At 39.7% G+C, this 23,428-nt stretch overlaps 1 protein-coding gene and 1 long non-coding RNA gene across 16 annotated transcripts in view; one reads left to right on the top strand and one right to left on the bottom strand.

Moving 5' to 3' along the window:
• The window catches only part of TTC3 (tetratricopeptide repeat domain 3), a 127,047-nt gene that overhangs the window by 94,108 nt on the left and 9,511 nt on the right, over nucleotides 1–23,428 (top strand). For all 15 annotated transcript variants that reach the window (XM_032276893.1, XM_032276894.1, XM_032276900.1 and 12 more), the window contains 7 exons: nucleotides 1,550–1,699; nucleotides 11,551–11,690; nucleotides 14,736–14,804; nucleotides 16,069–16,165; nucleotides 17,520–17,620; nucleotides 20,039–20,129; nucleotides 20,492–20,593. In XM_032276893.1, coding sequence (XP_032132784.1) covers nucleotides 1,550–1,699; nucleotides 11,551–11,690; nucleotides 14,736–14,804; nucleotides 16,069–16,165; nucleotides 17,520–17,620; nucleotides 20,039–20,129; nucleotides 20,492–20,593 — 750 coding nt within the window. The remainder of the gene's footprint in view (nucleotides 1–1,549; nucleotides 1,700–11,550; nucleotides 11,691–14,735; nucleotides 14,805–16,068; nucleotides 16,166–17,519; nucleotides 17,621–20,038; nucleotides 20,130–20,491; nucleotides 20,594–23,428) is intronic.
• LOC116550832 lies at nucleotides 1,527–2,873 on the bottom strand. Its single transcript, XR_004268598.1, has 2 exons — nucleotides 2,409–2,873; nucleotides 1,527–2,368 (listed from the first exon to the last, which is right to left on the bottom strand). It is a non-coding gene; the product is annotated as an uncharacterized LOC116550832 (long non-coding RNA).

Raw genomic sequence — 23,428 nt, 5'->3', positions numbered from 1 at the left:
TCACAAATGCGTTCTTAGATTAGCTCTTAGTTTTAGGGCCTTGATGCTAGTATAGTTGATTGCTGGCTTCTTAGCTAGTGAGACTTGCATTTGAATCCCAGCATTGCTACTTTTTCCTGGGACTTTGAGAAGTTGCCTCATCTGGTTTTCTGATCTATTAAAGGCAAAAATAATGTATTTCTCACAGAAGTATGGCGAAGTTTAAATGTAATAACAGAGGCAGCATCTAGCTTTCTGCCTGTCTCTTTTGGTGATTTGGGACATAAAAATTCATTCATAATAGCAAGTTACTATTCACTGTGATCCTTTTGCTGAATGCAGAATTAAAATAGAAGTAATTAAGGTCTTAAACTATAAAGTTTTGCTCCTGGATGATAATAAGGTTGACCGTTTAATTAATTTATTTAAACATGGACTCTATAGTGCTAAACTTTCAGTTTGGGCAGACAAAGTGGCATGGTCCAAAGCAAACTGGCATGGATGGTCAATCTGACCATAATTCACAGTTCTCTAACTGATCATTCACAGAGTTTCAAATATTTGATTTCCTGCTTTTTTATACTTGAAAGATGCTAAGGTATTGGGGAAAGGTACAGGAGATGTCATAGGTGGAACCAGGTTTGTGCCTGGGATAGATTTCCAAAGCCTGCCTTTGGGTTTTGTTTTTGTTTTTGATTTGAGACAGAGTCTCGTCCTGTCACCCAGGCTGGAGTGCAATGGTGCAATCTCGGTTCACTGCAATTTTTTGTTGTTAAGCTGGTGCAAGAAATATAACTGATGGTCAGGCGCAGTGGCTCACGCCTGTAATCCCAGCACTTTGGGAGGCTGAGGCAGGCGGATCATGGGGTCAGGAGTTTGAGACCAGCCTGAGCAACATGGTGAAACCTCATCTCTACTGAAAATACAAAAATTACCCAGGTGTGGTGGTATGCGCCTGTAGTCCTAGCTACTCTGGAGGCTGAAGTAGGAGAATCACTTGAATCTGGGAGGTAGACTTTGCAGTAAGCCAAGACTGTACCATTGCACTCCAGCCTGCGCCACAGCGAGACTCAAAAAAAAAAAAAAAAAAAGGAAACGTAATTGACAATAATTCATTGATAATATTTTAATTTGTCTTTTGAAATAGCCAGCAACGATTTATTTGAAACACTTAAAGCCAAAGTTAATATGTTCTGTTTATAACTAAAATATGTGTAATATGTGCAAGCTTTTTAAACCTAATCAATAATCTTTGGTGTTAATTGTGGAGAGTGACATTTTAATCAAATTGTTGATCTAATACTGAACCCTTCTAAAACAAATATTCAGAACTAATTAGTATAGATTGGAGAATTTATGAATTCCAGTAATATGAATGATTATGTTTATCAAAGAGCTGGTTTTGCTAACCAGTGTTTAGGGGTTTTAAATTCCTGAGTTATTGTGACATTTCCCTTGTAAATTTTCATCTGCCTTTTACTCTTCTTTATTTTAAGAAACAGTAAAGAACAAGATCATAAGTAGACATTTTAAATGATTTTTAACAGATTGTTTTGCAATTCATTTTTAGGGGGAAATTTCACAGATTGAAAAGGAGTACCAAGTATTACAAGAGCAGCTTAAAGAAGCATATGAAAATTATGAGCAGATAAAACTTAAGGGCTTAGAGGAGACCAGGGACCTGGAAGAAAAGTTGAAAAGGAACTTAGAAGAAAACAAGGTAATCCTATCTGAAACTTGTCTTTAATTGCATGCAGCATAATTAGGAGAATATGAGTGTAACCGTGCTTGTGCAGCCTCAGCTGAACTTCTGCATTGTTGGCTAAACAAAAGATTCTTTCTCAGAATTGCCTCCTTCAGATTTCTTTGTGATATAGTAAAGTGGTTATTTCTTGCTTTGCTTTAGAACCTCTGCAAACTGCCTTATGAGAAAGGGGCTGTAAATCTGGGTTTTTGTTTAGCTATAGTTCAGTTTGCTTGGTTAAGTGAAACTCTATTTTATGAGCTCTGAGGTAAATTCTTGTTTATATTGAGAGGCAGCATAGCAATAGAGGTTCAGAATGAGAGCCCTGGAGACAAGACTGGCTGGGTTCGGATCTAGGCTTGGTTCTATACTAGTTCTATTCTTGGGCAATTTACTTACCTTCTCTGTGCATTAATTCCTTACTTGGAAAATTTGAGTAATAATAGCGTACATTTTGTATGGTTAGATTAATACTTATAAAGTACTTAAAACCGCCTTGTTAGTAAGGACTTAGTAGGTATTGGCTGCCACTGCGTTTATCATCATCTTTATCTTACTCCTAAGGAAGTATAAGAATAACACATGGAGCCTTAGACAAACTAGAACTGTAAAGTCAGCCAGAGTATCTTGTTGAGATCTGCCGATCTCAACAAGATAGAGATGCTACCTTCAAGGTAGCATCTACCTTGAATTGTTAGTCAAGATTGATCATTAAATACATGGTTAGTGGAGGGGTAGCAATTAGTTACAAAGCCAAACTGAATTAGTGGGGAAATGGAATCATAGGTGTGAGGAAATTATGGTGCATTTATTTTTAAAAGCTACCATCATCTGTTTAGAAAGGTAACAAAAGGATACTAATTCGTTTAAGAAAGGAGGAGTTTGTTTCAGAAGTCTGGATTAATAGCTGGGGTAACATATTAAATAGAAGAAAATCAGCTTAGTGGGACCTTAATCAGGAAACTTGTTTACTAAGATTTTAGTAGAAATCTTAGGTTCAGTTTGTAAAGGTAACTGTCATAACATCTCCCCAAGAGCTGTTACTCAAGATGGGACAGGGGAGATTCTAAAGACAAGAATTAGATAGAACCAGAGACTTTCTACTCAGTTTCCTGACTGGGAGAAGGAAAAAAGAACAAAAAGCAAAACTCTACATAGCCTAGTGACATATGGAACACAGGTTTCTATAAGCCACCCAGGGGTTTAACAAAACAGTAATTTTATAAACCTTACTTTGCCTCAGGAAATTTCAGTTTTAATAAATCCGTGTGGGAATGCCTGTGGCTGCTTGTTTGAGTGATGAGGGCAGATTGGAGACATAGTCACTTAAAGGTAGCATTCAGCCAGTGAGGTATCTTTCTGGCTTTTTGAGCTTTCTGAATTGCTGGTCGGACTGCATGCTGTATGTGTACAGTTCATCACACAGGTAATGTGTACACAAATCTTGTACAGTCAGTCCAGAAGAGTCTGGGAAATCAAGCACCCACGGGTGGTGTAGGGGCTGCAAGGGAGCCACAGCTCCAGGTTTGGGCTTTTTTTTTTTTTTTTTTAACTTGTTAAGGCTTTGAGTGTGCTGTTGTGTGGTCCTACTCAAGAGTGCCTTAAAAGGGCAGTTACTAAGCCCCCCAAATTATAAGCCTGATAAGTAATTAGACTTGCCACATAAAATGTGTACCTATTTCCTACCAGGATAAGTCACTAATCTGAGTTCCTTGGATTGGTGTCCACACAACAATAGATGAGATTTAGCCACAGTCATTTCTTTATTAATAGTGATTATGCTCATAGCTCACGGAGAAATTTTTTATAAACATAGAAAGAAAACGTGTGGCTTTTCCTGATCTTTCCCTTTGGCCTTTGACCGCAGATTGCTGAGGTTATGAGCTAGCCAACTTTTCCTTTTACTCCAGTTACTTGATGCCATGTTTGGATGTAGCAAATGCACACCGAGCCCCTTATAGAGAACAGAAAAACAGGGAAGCTATAGAAATCTGAGAGCCTTAGGGTCCCACTGTCCACACCACTCCCCGGCACCACCACCTAATAGCTTCGTGGTGTTAAGACAGTTCTTCAGCCTCTTTGCCCGCAGTGTTCTCGTTAATAATATATTGCCTACGTCACAGCTTTGTGAGGCTTCACCTGGGGTGGTTGAAAAAGGACAAGGGATAGCCACAGATAGTAAGTGCAGTACCCAAGGTGGAACTGTCCCACCCAAAATTCTACTTGTGCCTCTGCTAAGAAAATCATTTTTTTACAAACCACTTTAAGAATGCTTAGCATGGGCCGGGCGCGGTGGCTCAAGCCTGTAATCCCAGCACTTTGGGAGGCCGAGGCGGGTGGATCACGAGGTCAAGAGATCGAGACCATCCTGGTCAACATGGTGAAACCCCGTCTCTACTAAAAATACAAAACATTAGCTGGGCATGGTGGCGCGTGCCTGTAATCCCAGCTACTCAGGAGGTTGAGGCAGGAGAATTGCCGGAACCCAGGAGGCGGAGGTTGCGGTGAGCCGAGATCGCGCCATTACACTCCAGCCTGGGTAAAAAAGCGAAAATCCCCCTCACAAAAACAAAAAAAAAAAAAAAAAAAAAGAATGCTTAGCATGTACTAAGCATCAGTAAAAATCTGAGCTAGCTATTTTATATAGCTGATGGGGTTCTATTATTATTCATGAGCTAGGAACGGCCTCTATAGGTAATTGGTACAGTTACCTAGTCTCTGCTGGTAAAAAAGTAGCTTTTTTAAAGCCAGAATCTCCTGTTTTTTTTTTTATGTACCCTAACCTGTGACTGCCGGGTTATAACTGGTTGCACTATTGCTCAAGGACATATGTTCATTTTTGTTTGCTTGAGAATAATTCACGTAACATAAAATTTGCTGTTTTAACCATTACAAAGTATACAATATAGTGGTTTTGAATATTCACATTATTGTATAACCATTACCACTATCTAATTCCAGAAAACTTTTATCATCCCCAAATAGAAACCCCATATCTATTAATCAATCACTCTCTATCTGCCCAGGACATATGGTCTTAAGGTGCTTTAATGGGATGCTAAGATGGGCATTGAGTCAATATCAGCTCTTAAAACACTGTCAAATCATTTGGCCTGGAATAATTTATAGGGTAGATTTTTGGACCTTGTTAGTATTAGAAGAGAATCTTGGCCCTGCCTGCCAAAACTTCCTCAGCCCACACCGGTGCAGAGGTAGGGATTCTCCTCTTCAGTCATGAGTCCTTGTCAAGTTCAGCCTTTTTTAAATCTAACATTTATCAAGCTCCTATTATGTGCCGTACTCAATTGCTAATTTTTACATGAATCTCAAAACAGTCCTCATACAATAGTGTTATACTCTAGTACACTAATATCCATGTTACTGATGAGGAAACGAGGGTGGGAGCAGCTAATGCGGCTTGCCCCAAGTCACACCAGCACGAAGTAGCAGAACAGGTCATGAGTGTCAGGCTCCAGAGCCCATGCATTTGTCCTCTCTTAAGAGAAAGTCAGTTCCACAGCCCAGTTCAGCTAACTGCTAGGAAGGTTTCTCACCACTTTACAGTGGTGTAGGCATATCAGTTAATCACTGTCATAAGAACACTGAGTAACTCCCATCCAGAAAACCCCAGTGACACATGACTGTAAACACTAAGTGTAGGAGGTCTGGATCGGTTGGTCCTGCTTGGGCTTGGCTGGGTTAGTTCACCTTTGGGCCAGCAAGAGCTCTGCAATGTCTTTGCTGTTCTTGCCTACATATCTGGGATCAGCTGGCTATGGATTGATTGATCTAGAATGGCCTCAGCTGGGATGACTGGGACAACTAGCTCTCTTCCACGTCTTGCATCTTCCACCCTGAAAATCCTATTCTCAAGGCAGTAGGAAGGTTCAAGGGCAAGCCAAGCTGGCCACATGAGCGCCTTTCAAAACTGCTGACTTCAGGTCTGCTCAGACCCCACTGGCAAAAGTAGTCACGTAGCCACCAGGGTCAGGGCTGGGGAAAATAGACTTTGCCTCATTAGTGATGGGAACTGCAAGGTCACATGACAAATGGAGTGGCTACAGAGTGTGAAGGATGGAACTATGAATGCTATCCCTCCACTATAGTAGGTCAGCACCAGTAATTTACTAACACTCAGTAATTACCAAGAGCCTTCTGTGATTGGTGCCTGCTTCATCTTCTGCCTTCCCCCTTGCCAGTTCTCTGCATTGTTCTCTAATTTAATGGATAATGTTTGTCATTCAATTTCTCACTTCCAAACCTTTTCCCAGTACCATCCGTTCTGCCTGGAGTGGTTTTCCTTCTCCCTAAGCCTGGCACCCTCCTGCTTATCCTTTGGGCATCACTTTCTTGAGGAAGCAGTTGTTGATGGCAACCTCAGGCTTCCTTACAGGCCTTTGTTCATGCAGTGGTGGTAATAATGACTATGTGATACAGAAATTACCATTTTGTAACGTCTTTACTGAGATATAATTAACCGTAGCATAAAATTTACCCATTTAAAATAGGTATTTTAATTGTTCTGGTATATGCACAGGGCTGTGCGTAGCACTGTCTAAGTTTCAACCGTTTTCATCAACCTAAAAAGAAATCTTAAATGCACTAGCTGTCACTACCCATTCTCTTCTGTCTCCCAGCCCTTGGCAGCCACTGATGTACTCTCTAGATTTGTCTATTCTGGGCATTTTGTATAAATGGATCATGTTACATGTAGTCTTTTATAAGTGTCTTCTTTCACTTACAGTGTTTTCAAGGTTCATCCATGTATATCCATCTATGTTAGTATGTATCAGTATGTCATTCCTTTTTACTGTGGAATAATATTCTATTGTATGACTATATCACATTTTATTCATTCACCAGCTGATTGACATTTGAGTTCTTCCCACTTTTTCACTATTCTGAATAGTGCTGCTATGAACATTCATGGACAGTTTGTGGACATATGTTTTGATTTCTTTTAGATATATGTGTAGGAGTGAAATTGCTGATCATGTGGCAATGCCATATTTAACCATTTGAGGAACTGCGAGGCTGTTCCAAAACCATCATGCCAGCAGCATATGAAGGTTCCAATTTCTCCATCCTCACTTACACTTACCATCATTTGTCTTTTTATTTAGGCATCCTAATGGGTTTGGAGTGGTATCTCATTGTGATTTTGATTTTTATTTCCCTAAAGGCTAATGATATTGAGCATCTTTTCATGTGCTTATTAGCCATTTGTATATCTTCTTTGAAGGAATGTCTATTCAGATCCTTTATTCATTTATGAATTGAGTTTGTCTTTCTGTTATTTACTTACAAGAGTTTTTGGGCCAGGTATGGTGACCCACACCTATAAAATTACCACTTTGAGAGACCAAGGCAGGAAGGTCGCTTGAGCCCAGGAGTTTGAGACCAGCCTGGACAACTTGGCAAGATCCTATCTCTACAAAAAGTAAAAAAATTACCCAGGCATGATGGTGCCCTGCTGCAGTCCCAGCTACTTGGGAGGCTGACTGAGAGAATCACTTGAGCCCTGGAGTTTTGAGGCTACCGTGAGCCAGGATCATGCCATTGCACTACAACCTGGGCAACAGCAGAGTGAGACTCTGTCTCAAAAGAAAAAAAAAAAAAAGAAACAAAACAAAACAGGGCTCGCACCTGTCATCCCAGCACTTTGGGAGGCTGAAGTGGGAGAATTGCTTGAGCCCAGGAGTTCAAGACCAGCCAAGGCAATGTGATGAGACCCTCACTCTCTACAAAAAAGAAAAATAAATAAATAGTTAGGTATGGTGATACATACCTGTAGTCCCAGCTACTCAGGAGGCTATGGTGGGAAAATCACTTGAGACCAGGAGGTCAAGGCTGCAGTGAGCCATGATCTCGCCACTGCACTTTGGACAACAGAGCAAGACCCTGTCCCAACAAAACAAAAACAAAGAGTTTTTATACATTCTGGATACAAGTTCCTTGTCAAATATGTGATTTGCAAATAATTACTTCCATCCTCCCATCTCCATTTTATGGTATCATTTGCAGCACAAAAGGTTTTATTTTCAATACACTAAGTCCAATTTCTTTTATTCTTTTATTACTTGTGCCTTTGGTGTCATAGCTAAGAAACTCCTCTCTGCCTCAAGGGCACTGAGAGTTAATGTTCTGTATTTGTTTTTTATTTTTTTATTTTTTTCAGATGGAGTTTTGCTCTTGCTGCCCAGGCTGGAGTGCAATGGCATGATCTCGGTTCACTGCAACCTCCACCTCCTGGGTTCTGCATCAGCCTCCCGAGTAGCTGGGATTATAGGCACCCACCACCATGCCCAGCTAATTTTTTGCATTTTTAGTAGAGACGGGGTTTCACTATGTTGGCCAGGCTGGGCTCAAACTCCTGACCTCAGGCGATCCACCTGCGTCGGCTTCCCAAAGTACTGGGATTACAGGGGTGAGCCACTGTGCCCAGCCAATATTCTGTATTTTCTAAGAGTTTTATAGTTTTAGCTTACCCATTTAGGTCTGTGATACATTTTGAATTAATTTTAGAATGGCATGGTATAGTAATTATCTTTTATGCATATTTTCTCCACCTGTGATCTTCTTGAGAGTAGGACTGTTTTTTTGTTTTGTTTTGCTTGTTTTTTGACATGGGGGTCTCGTTATATTGTCAAGGTGGAACTCCTGGGCTCAAGGGATCCTCTTGCTTCAGACTCCTGAGAAGTTGAGACTACAAAGACATGCTACTATGCCCAGAAGGATGTTGTTTTTTGTTTTTTGTTTTTTTTCTAGACAGAGTCTCACTCTGTCACCAAGCTGGAGTGCAGTGGTGCCATCTCGGCTCACTCCAAGCTCCGCCTTCCGGATTCAAGCGATTCTCCTGCCTCAGCCTCCCAAGTAGCTGGGATTACAGGCACGTGCCATCACGCCAGTTAATTTTTGTATTTTTAATAGAGATGGGTTTCACCATGTTGGCCAGGATGGTCTCGATCTCTTGACCTCGTCATCCGCCCACCTCCGCCTCCCAAAGTCCTGGGATTACAGGTGTGAGCCACCACACCTGGCTGGTTTTTATAGTCATCGTTGGTTGACAGCGCCTAGCTCAGTATACAGACTCAAAGCTTGGCATATGTTTATCAAACAATGTGTGTGTCACCCCCTGAAAAGCTGCATTTAATGAATTGTGTTTTTATATTCTCCATCAGCCTACATCAGAGGACATCAGGCTCACATTCTATGAAATTTGCTGCTTTGTTTACTGCTATATGGAGTTGGGGATATTATCCATTCTTTCATGTGACAAATGTTTCTTGAATGTTCATTCAAGTTCCAGGCTCTGTGCTGGTCTTGTGAGGTGTTTCTGCATTAATCCTCTTCGTGAGGCCCTTCTGTCCACCATCGCTGCCAGGGCCTCTCTTGTGCAACTAGTTTTTGTGTTGTGGATACTGAATCGTACAGCTCATTATGTTTTCTCTTTGACCTTGTCTACCAGACAGTTTTAATGTTATTTCTTTTTTTTTTTTTTTTTTTGAGACGGATTTTCGCTCTTGTTACCTAGGCTGGAGTGCAATGGCGCGATCTCTGCTCACCGCAACCTCCGCCTCCTGGGTTCAGGCAATTCTCCTGCCTCAGCCTCCTGAGTAGCTGGGATTACAGGCACGCACCACCATGCCCAGCTAATTTTTTTGTATTTTTAGTAGAGACGGGGTTTCACCATGTTGACCAGGATGGTCTCGATCTCTTGACCTCGTGATCCACCCGCCTCGGCCTCCCAAAGTGCTGGGATTACAGGCGTGAGCCAGCGCGCTCGGCCTGTTATTTCTATAGAATGGTTAGGATCTCATGCCATTCATTTTTATATTACTCTGACTCATGGTTTTGTATTGTCATTTCTCTCTTTTTATTCTATTTTCATTACCTGCTTAGCATTCTTTGTGTCTTTTAAAAAATTTATGTATATTAAATTATCAAAGGTACCTCAACTATTTATTTTAGAACAACATTGAGGTTTAATAAAAAAGGTAAGAAAACAAATTATTTCTAATTGAGAAAAAGACCATCAGAAGGTGTTTATAGTTATGTCAATAAACTGTACATATAGCGGTTACAGTTGTGTGTCGCCTATTTGTTTTATGTTAAGTTTGAAAGAAAAAGATTCAGGAGATCATTCTGTCTTTCGTGCAGTCAGAAACAAGCTTGTGATAGCTGACCTGTTTAGGATTATGAGGCAGCTATGGCATTCAGCAGTGGTTAGTACAAATAGAAGATTAACTCATGTAGTATTTTCACTGGCTGAGCTATATGTGTATGTATGTGCGCATGTGTTTATAATACTTTGTGCTTCTTGATACTTGAACTCCCTTAGGAACTTGTTGCCAACTAGGTTCTCATGCCCCAGCATAACCCTGTGGTTGCGCATATTCTCCTAGCCAAAAGGCTGGATCCCAGGTGAGATCATTGGCTCAGAATAGCAGCAAAGGATAGGTGAGAAACAAGATGGGCTTGGCTGCCAGCAGCAAGGCGTGCACATGCACATTGGCCCTGGTAATAGAACTGGACCAGGTAGAACACAGGATTCTAAGTAGAGTAGGCATGGTGGTTACCCCAGTCACAGTAATGACTCAAGAAATTGAGGATCAACAAAGTTGCAGCAAAGAAAATATGAGAACTGGCTCCCATGTTAAAGGGAATGTTACTGAGCTGTGGTTCAGTTTCTGCCATCTAAGAACAGTTCTCCTGTGCCAAAATCAACCTTATCCCTGCTGTAGGACTCAGAAATCTTAAAGAACCTTGATTGGTTAGCAAATCTGCCTTCCAGAAACATTGAAAACCTTGGTGTCTGAGGCTGAAGAGGGAGCAGTGGCCTCTTAAATTGGTAGAACTTTTGGCCTGAGGGCCATTATTTCCTATGGAATCCATGTAGTTGACTTTAGTGTCCTTTCTGATAGAGAAGACCTTGAATTTCTATAGCTGAACTGTGTTCCTCAGTGACCTAAGTGTGCTTTAAGTCAAAGCAGGAAGTTCAGGCTCTAGGGAACCTGATAGGAAGTAAAAAATGAAAAGTTTCCCCAAAGCAAATGTGAAGTTAGGATTTTATTAAGCCATCATTGACAATAGTGGGATTTTAAACTAGAAAATATTTATGTTTCCTTTAAATATTGCTTTGATTCACATTTAAATTAGTTATTAGAAATAATAACATAGGGAATGTTTTACTTATAAGTGACTGGTATTGATAAGCACGTACCCCTTGCTACCATTGAATGGATGATACTTCAAAAAATAAATACAAGCTTTAGAGAATTTGTAGATTCAGAAGTTTCAAAAAGCAGCAACTACATAGGAAGCTGACAAAGAGGGCTGGATGTCAGGTGGTGCTGTACCAGATCCTCCAGGGGAACGCTAACTAGCATTGTCTCCAAAGAGGTTTTCGTTTTTCTTTGTCACACTATCTGAAATTCTGGCAGGTAACTCAACCCAAATGCCTTTAATGACCAGCGAGAGTATTATATTTATATTTATATAGCAAACAAAAACTATTGGACTTGCCAACTAAAACATCTCTGTAGATTAGAGAATCATTTATGCTAGAGAGTGAAATGTGGATACCTCTGGGCACATTGCTGTAATCAGGTGCACGTAGTGGGTAGGATGTGGCTGTCTGGTGTGACTTGGTGTCCCAGGCTTAGCTGGGGGACATAGCCTGCCACAGGGTGCCAGGTTGGGAGTGTCTGTTCCACTGAACTTGAGTCATTATTTAAGCTAGACTCCATCACAATTAAAGCCTTTCAGTCTTTTTTGTTAAAAAGTATATCTTGCCATTTATTTAAGTACTTTCTAAATGCTTTTAGATCTCAAAGACGGAATTAGATTGGTTTCTTCAAGATTTGGAAAGAGAAATTAAAAAATGGCAACAGGAAAAAAAAGAAATACAAGAGAGACTAAAATCACTGAAGAAGAAAATTAAAAAGATTTCAAATGCCAGTGAAATGTAAGTAATGATTGAAAGGCAGTAATTTTTATTTTTAAAAAATGTTTTAGCTTTTGGTTATTTTCACATTTTTGATATTTAATTTAAATGTTATCAAGTAAAGTAAAAATGAAAAGGTACTGTTTTCAGTTTTTGTCTCAATTTAAAAAGCATTCATTGAGTAGTTACCTCACCTAAATTTTTTTCTAAACTTAACATTTTTTTCAGATAAATAAAAGTGAGAGTAGCATGGAGCTGGGAATCCCCAAGGAACTGACTTCCTTCCAGTTAGAACACCATCCCTTTCTCTGGCCCTCTTTTTTCTTATTGGCAAAACATGGGGGCTGGTGGAAAATCTAAGATTATTTTCAAAAGTAAGATTCTGTGATGATTATGATGTTTATAACTTTATCCTGAATCATTAACTTAATAAAATTTGGTCTTGTAGTGTGAAGGATTTGATAACATACACAGATCCTGGGCATGATTGTCAGGTGGGCTGAGAGTGTGTTTTAAGATCTTTTGTGATCCATCCCTAACTTCCCTCTACTCTCAACAGTGATATGTCAAATTCTTCAGCTTGTTTTCTACCACTGTGTAAGAAAACACCCAAAACTCAGTGTCTTGGTTAGCAGCCATCATATTTGCTCATGGTCCTCCAATCTGGGCTGAGTTCAGCCGGACCATTCTTCTGCTGGTTTTGCTAGGTGTCCTCATGTGGCTGAATTTATCTGGGTGATGACTGGGGCTAGCCTCAGCTGGGATGCTGGGGTGGCTCGGCCTCACTTTCTCTCTGTGTAGCCTCTCTGTGATTTTTATTTATGTGGTCTTTCCATGTGATCTCTAGCATGATAGCCAGACTTCTTACGTGGTGGCTAAGGACTTCTAAGGGTGCAGAAGTGGAAGCCGCTAGGCCTCCTGAAGGCTCAGGCCCAGAACTGTCACAGAATCATCTCTGTCACTTTTTATTGCTTAAAACAAGTCATAGGCTCCTTAGCCCAGATTTTAGGGCATCAATAATGGGAGGCTGGGTTCGTTGAGGGCCACGCCACACACTCACCTTTCAAGGGCTTTTGTGTTTTTCCATGCTGCATGCTGTATGATCAGATGACTTTTATTATGAGTCTTGCTAGCATGACATTTGGGCGGTTTTTAGGCAGTCCTCAAACAGTGAGGAAGAGTAAAACACTGCCTTAGAATTTTTACTCCCTGCGTCATGTCATTTTGATGATCAAAGTAGCTTCATTAGTAGAACACACTTAAGGAAACGATAATGTCCGTAAAGCTTTTTACTTCTAATATTTGGGCATGTCCAGTCTTAGTCATTGTGTTACTAAAAAATGTGGAAATATTTATGTTCATCATACTTTTTACGTTCATTTCAGACATGCTGTCACACTGTAAGAAATTTTTTTTTCTGTGCTAGCATGTTAATTTCTGCTGAAGAATAAACTTTTTATTGTTGACTTTTTTCTTCTACTTTATTAATAGATTCTTCATCTTTCCTGTCACAATTTAAAGATAAGCCATAGGCTTCTTTCTAAGCCTTTTTTTTTTTTTTTTTTTGAGACAGAGTTTAACTCTTGTTGCCCAGGCTGGAGTGCAATGGCATGATCTCGGCTCACTGCAACCTCCACCTCCCAGGTTCAAGCAATTCTCCTCCCTCAACCTCCGGAGTAGCTAGGATTACAGGCGCCCACCACGCCCTACTAATTTTTTTGTTTGTTTGTTTGAGATGGATTCTCACTCTGTTGCCCAGGCTGGAGTGCAATGGCACAATCTTGGCTCACTGAAACGTCTGCCTCCTGGGTTGGAGTAATTCTCCTGCTTCAGCCTCCTGAGTAGCTGGGATTACAGATGTGTGCCACCATGCCTGGCTAATTTTTGTGTTTTTAGTAGAGACAGAGTTTCTCCATGTTGGCCAGGCTGGTCTTGAACTCTTGACCTCAGGTGATCCACCCACCTCGGCCTCCCAGAGTGCTGGAATTACAGGCATGAGCCACCGTGCCCAGCCCATATATTTTTTTTAGTAGAGATGGGGTTTCACCATGTTGGCCAGGCTGTTCTCGAACTCCTGACCTCGGTGATCCACCCGTCTCGGCCTCCTAAAGTGCTGGGATTACAGGCATGAACCTCTGCACCTAGCCTGCTTTTTACACTTTCCAAATAAATGCTTTAAAGCTCAATTTTTCTATTTAGATTTTAAAGTAAAATCTTAAAACTTTTTGGATCTCTTTCTCAGAGATGCACAAAGGGCATGAAGAATGATTTCTTGGATGTTTCTGTGCTCTCAATCACACTTATTCATTAAGAAATGACTAGGACATAGAGCTCATGATTGGTGCAGTGACACAAACCACAGGTGGCCATGAAAGAAAGCAGGGCTTCCATGAGAGCATCACCTGGTATTTGTCTATTTAGAGGAGGGAGGAAGTCTTTTACAAAAGAAGTAAAATAATGGTTAAACTGGCTTGTATTAGAAACAAGCGGTTTTAGTAAGCAGAGATGACTGCAAAGGTATCAGGGTAGCATGAAAGAAGAGGCAGAACCCTCTTTGAGCAGGGCATGGCTCAAGAATCAGATTCACATGCTTGTTTTGAAGGATTATCAGAGCGTATGTGTGCACGTGCGCGCGCGTGTGTGTGTGTGTGTGCATGCTCGTTTTGACTGTAAGTTCTATTTTAGAGAGTAGAAGGCTGTTTTCATTTTGAATAAGAATCCACATCTTCTCATTTTGAATAAGAACCACTGGTTGCACTCATGATGATGCCACAATACCTGTGTTCTCTGTCTCCTGTTGAAACCATCTTGAGGTGCGCATCTTAGACTGAGATAGGGTGATTTACCTGTAAGCATATAACTTAGAATGAAGAAAAAGGTGATCTGGAAGGAAAGCTTCCCAAAAGAGAAATGACCTCAAATGATTTTCCTATTTAGAAGATACTAGAAATGAAACAAAATGTAAAAATTCAAGAAATGTTTATAAGGATATGGGTAGAATTTACTGTGTGGGGGTCCTGTTAAAAGAATTTTCAAAATTAATATTTGGTGATTATGCTTTTATAGGTATACCCAGAAAAATGATGAAAAGGATAAGGAATATGAATTACATCTGGATCAGTCCCCTGAAATCAGGCAAATTAAGCTTAAATTTATTTTTAATATCTTTTAATACTTTTAATGCCAGGAGTACAAGCACAAAAAAGACTTTGAAATATATTGTTATTTGTCTATTTCTTTTAAATAATTATGTTTGTTTTCTTTATTTCTACTCCTATTGCATTTTAAAAATTATAAATATTTAAAAATATTTAAATATTTTTATTTTATAAAGTTTCTGCATTTATTTCCCATTGTCAATATAAAAATACTGAATTTATTGTTGTCAGTAACTTTTTTTGGATTAACTTGAAACTAAAAACATGTTTTAAAAACTTTTTGTGTTACTTGGAATATTCGTCTCCACTGTAGGCTGGTAGTTCGTTGCTCTTATTGCTCTATAATTATAGGTTCATTAAATTTTTATTATGCATCTATATAAAGTTTCCTTTTTACCATTGCTAATGGAAATAATATGTTTTCACATATTAGTAACGAATACATTCAGTGATAAGCAGTTGCATTCTGCTTTTCTCACTGAATATTGTTTCATATGCACATTTCCATCCCCTTTTTTGAATAATTTTGTACAGATTGCCTTTTCCCTTTGGGTCCTTTCCTTGTAATATGCGTCAAAACAGAATTTCTGGCTCAAAGGATGGGGAATGTTTATGAGGTTTTTTTTTTTTTTATTATTATTTATTTATTTATTTTTGAGACAGAGTCTTGCCCTGTCACCCAGGCTGGAATACAGTAGTGTAGTCATGGCTCACTCCAACCTTCATCTCCCAGCTCAAGCAATTCTCTTGCCTTAGCCTCCTGAGCAGTTGGGACTACAGACACACACCACCATTGTATTTTTTGTAGAGATAGGGTTTTGCCATGCTGCCTAGGCTGGTCTTGAACTCCTGGGCCCAAACGATCTGCCTGCCTCAGCCTCCCAAAGTACTGGGATTACAGACCTGAGCCACTGTACCTGGTCTGTACAGATTATTAATGTCACCAGATTGTACTCCACCTACCTCATAAAAATGGTGAACTGGAACAGTGCCCTCACCTGATTCTCAGCATGCCCACCAAATATGCACTTCCGTTTCATACCTGCCTTTGATCACTTGTAAAGCATGAAGAGTACATGTAATTCTGTGTTTTATGTAGTAAAATATGCGGTGAGAACTGCTCTGGAAGTTGTAGCTGAGACTTTTGTGGTGCGGTTTCAAAGCTCATCCAGCCTGAAGCTTTTGTCATCTCACTGTGAAATTTTGTTCAAGAAGGTTTTTTTTTTCTTCAATATTTGTAGCAACACATTTACAAATGAGAAAATGAAAATAGAAGAGTGTATAAAGAAAGGGAAAGAGGATTGTGAAGAGAGTCATCAGAGAGCTGTGGCTGCAGAGGTGAGTCCATGACACTTAGTGATGGCTATGGCATTTGTCATTTGTTTCTGTGTTACTTCAATGACATACAAGGCATAACAGACATTACTGAAAAGTGTGGTGCCTAAAGGATACCCTGTCACCCATAATATATTCTCCCTAAAACGACCACTCTTTTTCTTGCCTATAGCCTTGTGATGTTTTACCGGTATGCTTATGTTGTTACTTAAATGCACTCATAGTGTACACCAAATTTTGTAACCTGCTTTCCTTTTTTACCATTATAATTCACTCATTTCCTATACTGTACACTTTGAATACTTTCATCATATTTAGTCAAGTGATGTACCATGAAGTAGTCAACCATATTTGCCAATACTTGGAAAGGAAATTGAAAATAATCCACGTATTAAGAATACACTCCTCCTGCCCCCTAGAAGAATATATAACAATGTCAGTACACTGTTTGAGAAATTACTAAGACAAAAATCAAAATGACATCTGGCTGTATTTTATTTCGTTCCTAAAACATTATTCTCTTATGTTTCTCTAGCTGACAAATGATATTTATTGGCATATGTGTCTGTGATTATTCTGGTAAAATAAGAAAAGACTTCCTTTATACAGTCTGCAAGCATTAGGCTTTTCCCTTAATAGACTATGCACCTGTTTCTAAGGAGAGGAAAGGAAAAAGAGAGCCGAAGTGTGAATATTCTGTGAGTCCCACACCTGCATCTGTATTCCTGAGCTTGTTTAGTTCACGTTTACCACCATTTGGCAAGCAGGTTTGCCTGGTGGGTCCTGTCAAGGTTACTGACACCTGGATTAAAAGGCTATTTAATGGATCACTTGGACCATGAGGTCATTCTACATTTCCTGCAGGGATTCTCATAAAAATGGCCAGTTGGATTCTAAAGGGAAGCCACAGAGAGTCTAAAATCTTAAAAGCATATCCCAAAGGCTTTTGATACCCTTGCTGAGAAGAACAGCTTCTCTGAGGCTTTTCTGTTGCAGAGGACGCTGCCCTTATTAAGGGTTATTCTGCTGCAGGACCATAGGTAATACACACTGGTGTGCACATGCAGTTAAGCTGGCTCTCTGTTTATATATGGCTTTAGCAGAAAGCCATGTAGTTATGCATATCTGCAAAAGGGATCGTGTAAGGTATACATTTGTAATGTCATTTTGTTATTCCGTTTTCAAATCTCAACGTCTAATTCATGATCACCTATGATATAATCAAGTTCTGGTGATTCTGTCATGTTTCATTTAAGGAGAAATTAGAAAGTGGTTTCGAATGTTTAAGTTTTAACCTTTAAAATAGTTTCAGACTGTCATTTATAAAATACTCATGTGTCCTCTAACCAACTGGCAGGTATCCATCCTTGAAAACTGGAAGGAGAGTGAAGTGTATAAGCTACAGATCATGGAGTCACAAGCAGAAGCCTATCTTAAGAAGCTGGAGCAGATTAGCCGGTAATTTGGTTTTGTGGGCGTTCTCAGCACGTCATTTAGAAGATAAAGCTAGGACCATTTGAGAAAAACATTATTTTGTATTAGGACCATTTTATTTTTCATAGTTACATGATTGATACATGTTCAATTGTAGAAAAGTTAAGACATACAAACAAAAAATATAAAAATTATTCATAATTCTAAATGGAGATATAACAGTATTTTAGAATATTTTCATGAAGTGTTTGAAAAAATGAAAATTTGCAGATTTATTTTTACTAAATAGTACATAGGAAATTTCTTTTCATATTGATAATTCCATTTCTCCAACCTAATTTTGAAAGGTTGGATAGTATTCAAGCATAGAAACATGTCATGATTTATCAAACTCTGCTGTGCTGGGACAGTGAAGTTGTCTGTGAATTTTTGTTAATATTAGCCGCCCTGCAGTGAGCATCCTCATTGTTAAATCTTTATGCAGATTATTAGTCACATCCATGCAGTAAATTTTTGGAATGAAGATCACATTTTCAAGGCTTTTAAAATTTTTTGCCAAATTGCTTTCCATAATCGCTATTTAACAGTCTGCATGACGGTATATAGGAATGTTACTACAAAGTATATTCACGCATGCTAAATTTTTTCAGCTCTCCATACAATCTCTACCTGTTTTTGTTTTTGAGATAAGGCTTGCCTGGGATTCCTAGAGGATCTTCTTCACCCTAGTACTTAGCACTTCTCTGTGTGGGTTTTTTGCATGTGAGATAACTTTTCATTGGGTTCTCTTACCGTGTTCTATGCACACGTTTTGCGTTTTTAATCCCAGGTTTTTCATCGTTCCTGGTGCTTGCCTTTTGATTCAAATTTCAAACCCTCAGCAATGAACCAGAGGTTGTGTCAATCATGTACAGTCAGTTTTAATGTATGGTTCTTATTTGTTTTCTTTTTTTTCTTTTTTTTGAGATGGAGCCTTGCTTTGTTGCCCAGGCTGGAGTGCAGTGGCATGATCTCGGCAGCTCACTGCAACCTCCACCTCCCGGGTTCAAGGGATTCTCCTGCCTCAGCCTCCTGAGTAGCTGGGATTACAGGTGTGCACCACCATGCCCAGCTAATTTTTTTTTTTTTTGTATTTTTAGTAGAGATGGGGTTTCACCATGTTGGCCAGGCTGGTCTCTAACTCCTGACCTTGTGATCCACCCACCTTGGCCTCCCAAAGTGCTGGGATTACAGGTGTGAGCCACCACCCTCGGCCCATTCTTCATTTTCAAGATTTAGTTTTTTTCATGAGAAAATTTTTCTGATTAAGGGTAAACTAATAGGCTGATTTAGATTACAGGACTAGTACAGCTGAGGTTGAGACCAAGTGGTGGTCAACTGCCTGTACTAAGCACCCGTCATAGGCTGCATTGCGGCTCATCTGGGGAGCAAAGGTATCTCAGACTCATTTCATCTAATAGTATCGACTCTTGCAGTAAACTATAGAGTATACAAAGATTCTTTCTTCAGGATGTCATGCTAATTCCGCCTTTTCCACCAAAGTATAGAAACAGAAAAGAGGTAAAAAGAATGCTGTGGTTTTTCTTCAAGATGCATAATGAGGGGTTTACTATACACACAGATTGGTAGTGTTTTTGATCCTCTCAATTAGGAGTAGTCAGTTTATCTGTCACTTTCAATAGACCAGATTCATGAGGTGGTGCTGAGATTATAAATTTATCTTAGGCCTATCCTTTATTTTTATATTAAGGTAGTGATTAGGGTTTGATTGGAATCTTTTGAATGTTTCAAACTACCTTTTAAAAAAAATCTTTGAATGCAGAGGCTGGCTTTAATATTAAACATAAAGATGTCAAATGAAGAATGGTCAAACTTTAAAATTTGGGAAAAGAACTTAAAATTCAGGAGAATTATTTTCTCTCTGCCCTTCAGTTTTAGAGTTTTTATTAAAATTTTCTAAAGTGTCTCTAGAGGCAAGTTTCTAAGATAAGCAATTCTTTAAAAATAGTTGGGGTTTTTTGTGTATATTTGATCATGTTAAATGTATCTTTCCGCCGGGCACGGTGGCTCAAGCCTGTAATCCCAGCACTTTGGGAGGCCGAGGCGGGTGGATCACGAGGTCAAGAGATCGAGACCATCCTGGTCAATACGGTGAAACCCCGTCTCTACTAAAAATACAAAAACATTAGCTGGGCATGGTGGTGCATGCCTGTAATCCCAGCTACTCAGGAGGCTGAGGCAGGAGAATTGCCTGAACCCGGGAGGCGGAGGTTGCGGTGAGCCGAGATCGCGCCATTGCACTGCAGCCTGGGTAACAAGAGCGAAACTCCGTCCCAAAAAAAAAAAAAAATGTATCTTTCTCTCATGTTTAGATGTTTATTTGTACGTAAGTGCTTTTAATTTTTTTAATTTCTAAACCAGTTTTATATTATACTTTTTCAGTGATTCTGCAGCATATCCTGACATGGAGTCTGACATATGTTCATGGGAATTGTTTCGTTCTAATGTTACAAAAGAGATTGAGAAAGCAAAGGTAAGTTGTAAAAAAAGTCTTTTAATTCTGTCAAAATCTTTATGATATTTTTAATTCTCGGGAGGCTAGTGTCATATTGAAACTATTTCTTTTTTGTCTGTTATTATCAATAATATATTTTTTGTCGAAAGTATGAGCTTTTCATGGACATAATGGTATTTTCTTAATTAACCATCTTGACTTCTGCCTTGATTGGTAAGATTAGAGGCATTATGTTTGAAAAGGCTGTGGAGCATTCGGATTAATGAGGTCTTATTTTGAATTTCCTTACAAGACAGTCATGTTTCATTTATAATGTATAGTAAGAAACAAAGTATTAATTGGCAGTCGTGGCTTTCCCACCCTTTCCTTTCTACTCACAGTCTCAATTTGAAGAACAAATTAAGGCAATTAAAAATGGTTCTCGGCTCAGCGAACTTTCTAAAGTGCAGATTTCTGAGCTTTCATTTCCCACCTGTAACATGGTAAGTCTAGCACATTTTTTTTTTTAACATAATTTATTTCTTAACTGGCCAAAGTAGTTATTTGTTACTGTTTTCTGGGAGTGAGGATGAGATTGATTAATACTTGACTTAATGTTTTCATTATTGGTGCTACTGGTTAACCTTTTAAGCTTTATAACATTCTTATATAAAATAGATCAGTCTTTCCACATCTGTATGAGGAATGGACTGAGGTGAATACACCATTGCTACATTTCTATCATTCTCCTGTACCTTGGCCTGGCTCCTTTCTTTCCTCTCTCCCCCTGCCTCAATCTCTGTGTGTGTGTGTGTGTGGGGGGGCGGTATATGTATTCCTAACTTTGAATGAATAATCCAGGTGCCGTGTGTGTGTGTGTGTGTGTGTGTGTGTGTGTGTGTGTGTGTGTCTGGTATATGTATTCCTAACTTTGAATGAATAATCCAGGTGCCTGTGATTCAAGCAGAACCCTGTCACCACCTCAGATTATACTCTTATTCCTAGATATTTGGTGCATAAGACCAAAATTTAAGAGATTTCCCCCTCAAATACAGAATAAAAGCTGCTATGTCAGAGACATAAAGGGCTTTGTTGGTCTGGCACATCATATTTTACTGCTTGTTTGAGGTATTTGCTGAATCTTGTGAATAACTGTGAATAATCTTGTCTTTTTATTTTAATACACAGCACAGTAAAGAAAAGCATAAATTGTATTTTGTGGACTTTACGATATGGCTAAACCCGTATTTCTTAGATTTGGGCACAGAACAGTTGCTTAGTAAATACTAAATTGAAATGAATTAGGCCCAGAGGAGATCAGACTATAGACATTTAAAGTTAGATCTTGAGAGAAAACGTAGGTATAAAAGAAAAACAAAATTAAAGGGGGACTGTGTTCAAGAGCTGAAAGAGAGAGGTTCCAGAATGTTGTGGCAGGACAGTGAAATCTGGTTCCTAAAGACAGAGGAGACTCTTTCCCACCATGTGATTTGCACCCTCCCACTATTGCCAGACCTTTGCCTGGGCTGTTTGTGGCTTGGAACTCCGTCCTCTGCATCCTGCCTGCCCCTGGAAACCTGTCAGGGGCGGCCCTCTCTGGGCCTCCCACTGTGGCCCTTCCCTCACGTGAGTTAGATCTCAGCCTGGCCTTGAATGTCTCTTTCTCACCAGTACATTGTACAGTAAACATTCAAACTTACTGTGAATTCATCTGAAAAAATAATTAAGTGTGGAAAACGTGTGGCCACCCTGAACTGAGTAGAATATTGTGTTGAGATCCAGTTTCCTCTCCATTGAACGTGCAGTTTTATTTAGAATTACATTAAAGGGCACTTCTCATTTATCGTTTTTCCAAGTTCTTGTAACAGATACATATAGAGAAAATGTTGGCTCTCAATAATAGGGTATTTTACTATTAGTTTGTAATTCTAACTTACGTTATTTCATAAATACTCAAAAGAATTTTCATATCCAAAATTCTGGGAACTCTTAGTATTCTAGGAGCTTGAGTAATAAGTGTGCCTAAAAATTATTTACTTTGTATCTCATTTCTCCCTGATTCATTCACTGGGTAATTAGTGGTGATAAAGATTGATGTGGGCTGTGCCCTCAAAGTGCACACTGGCTTGGGGAAAGACAGACTTTAAATCCATAGTTAGCTGCACGGGGAGTGAGGTTTCTCAAGGGAAAATGCTAGAGCAGTGTGAATCAGGGGCCACTAACCTAATCTAGAGGTGTAGCCTCAGCAGAAGATTCCAGAACTCTCCCAGAGACAGAGATCTGCAGTAGGAACTTACCAGACAAAGGAGGAGGGGGTGTGTTTGGAGGGTCAGAGCTCTAGATGGAACACACAGTGCACCTGGAGCCTAGAGAGAGAGAGAACACACTCCTTTCCTGCTGTCATAGAAGCTCAGTATGACACGGGCTGGAGAAGTACCCAGGGGCAGAGCCAAGGGAGTCGCCTTAAAAGCTGTGTTACAGCAGTTTGGATGCTTCTAGCTTCCTTAGGCCAGATGAGATAGGTCTCAAATAAGAGAACAGCAGCAGATTCATACAGGAATCTTCCTTCTTCACAGCTTCACTTTTCGTGGTTTATTATCTACAGACAACCGCAGTTAGAAAATACTCAATGGAAATTTCCAGAAATACATAATCCATAAGTATTAAATTGCACACTGTTTTGAGTAGCGTGATAAAATCTGAAATCTCACAAGGTCACACCTGTGACATGCCTCCTCCCTTTGTCCAGCATCTTCATGCTGTTGCTGCTCCCTGCCCACAAGCACCTAGAAACCGTCTCAGTGACCAGATGAACTTCTCATTACCCCAGTGCTTGTGTCCAAGTCGCCCCTATTTTACTCCATAATGGCCCCAAACCATGGGAGTAATGATGCTGGTCATTCAGATATGCTATAGAAGCAATAAAATGCTTCCTTTAGGTGAAGACCTGAAAATTCTTGACCTAACAAGAAGAGAGAAAAGATTGTATCCTGAAGTTGCTAAGATCTGTGGTCAGAACGAATCCTGTCTGTGAAATTGTGATGAAGGAAAAAGGAATTCGTGCATATTATACATAGGATTTGGTACTCTTTGTGATCTCAGGCATTCACTGGGGGTCTCGGAATGTATCTGAGGGTTACAGGGAGCTAGTGTGCTTTTTGAAGATGAGCTTACTAGTGTGGGGGAGTGTTGAGGAGGGGCTTGAGTGATTTCCAGTTGGCTGGTTATCAGCTTATGCCATCAGCCTGTCCTGGATGGGGCATGACAGTGGGGGTGGAGGGAAGAGAACAGATGTGAGAGAGGTGGTTAGGGGTACATTTGCAGGCGCCATGCTGCTC

This window comes from Sapajus apella, unplaced genomic scaffold, assembly GCF_009761245.1.
Source record: "Sapajus apella isolate SASKATOON/1434 unplaced genomic scaffold, GSC_monkey_1.0 scaffold8, whole genome shotgun sequence".
NCBI classification, from domain to species: Eukaryota; Metazoa; Chordata; class Mammalia; order Primates; family Cebidae; genus Sapajus; species Sapajus apella.
Note: the sequence above shows the minus strand (reverse complement) of the source record. Positions and strands in the feature narration are given on the sequence as shown.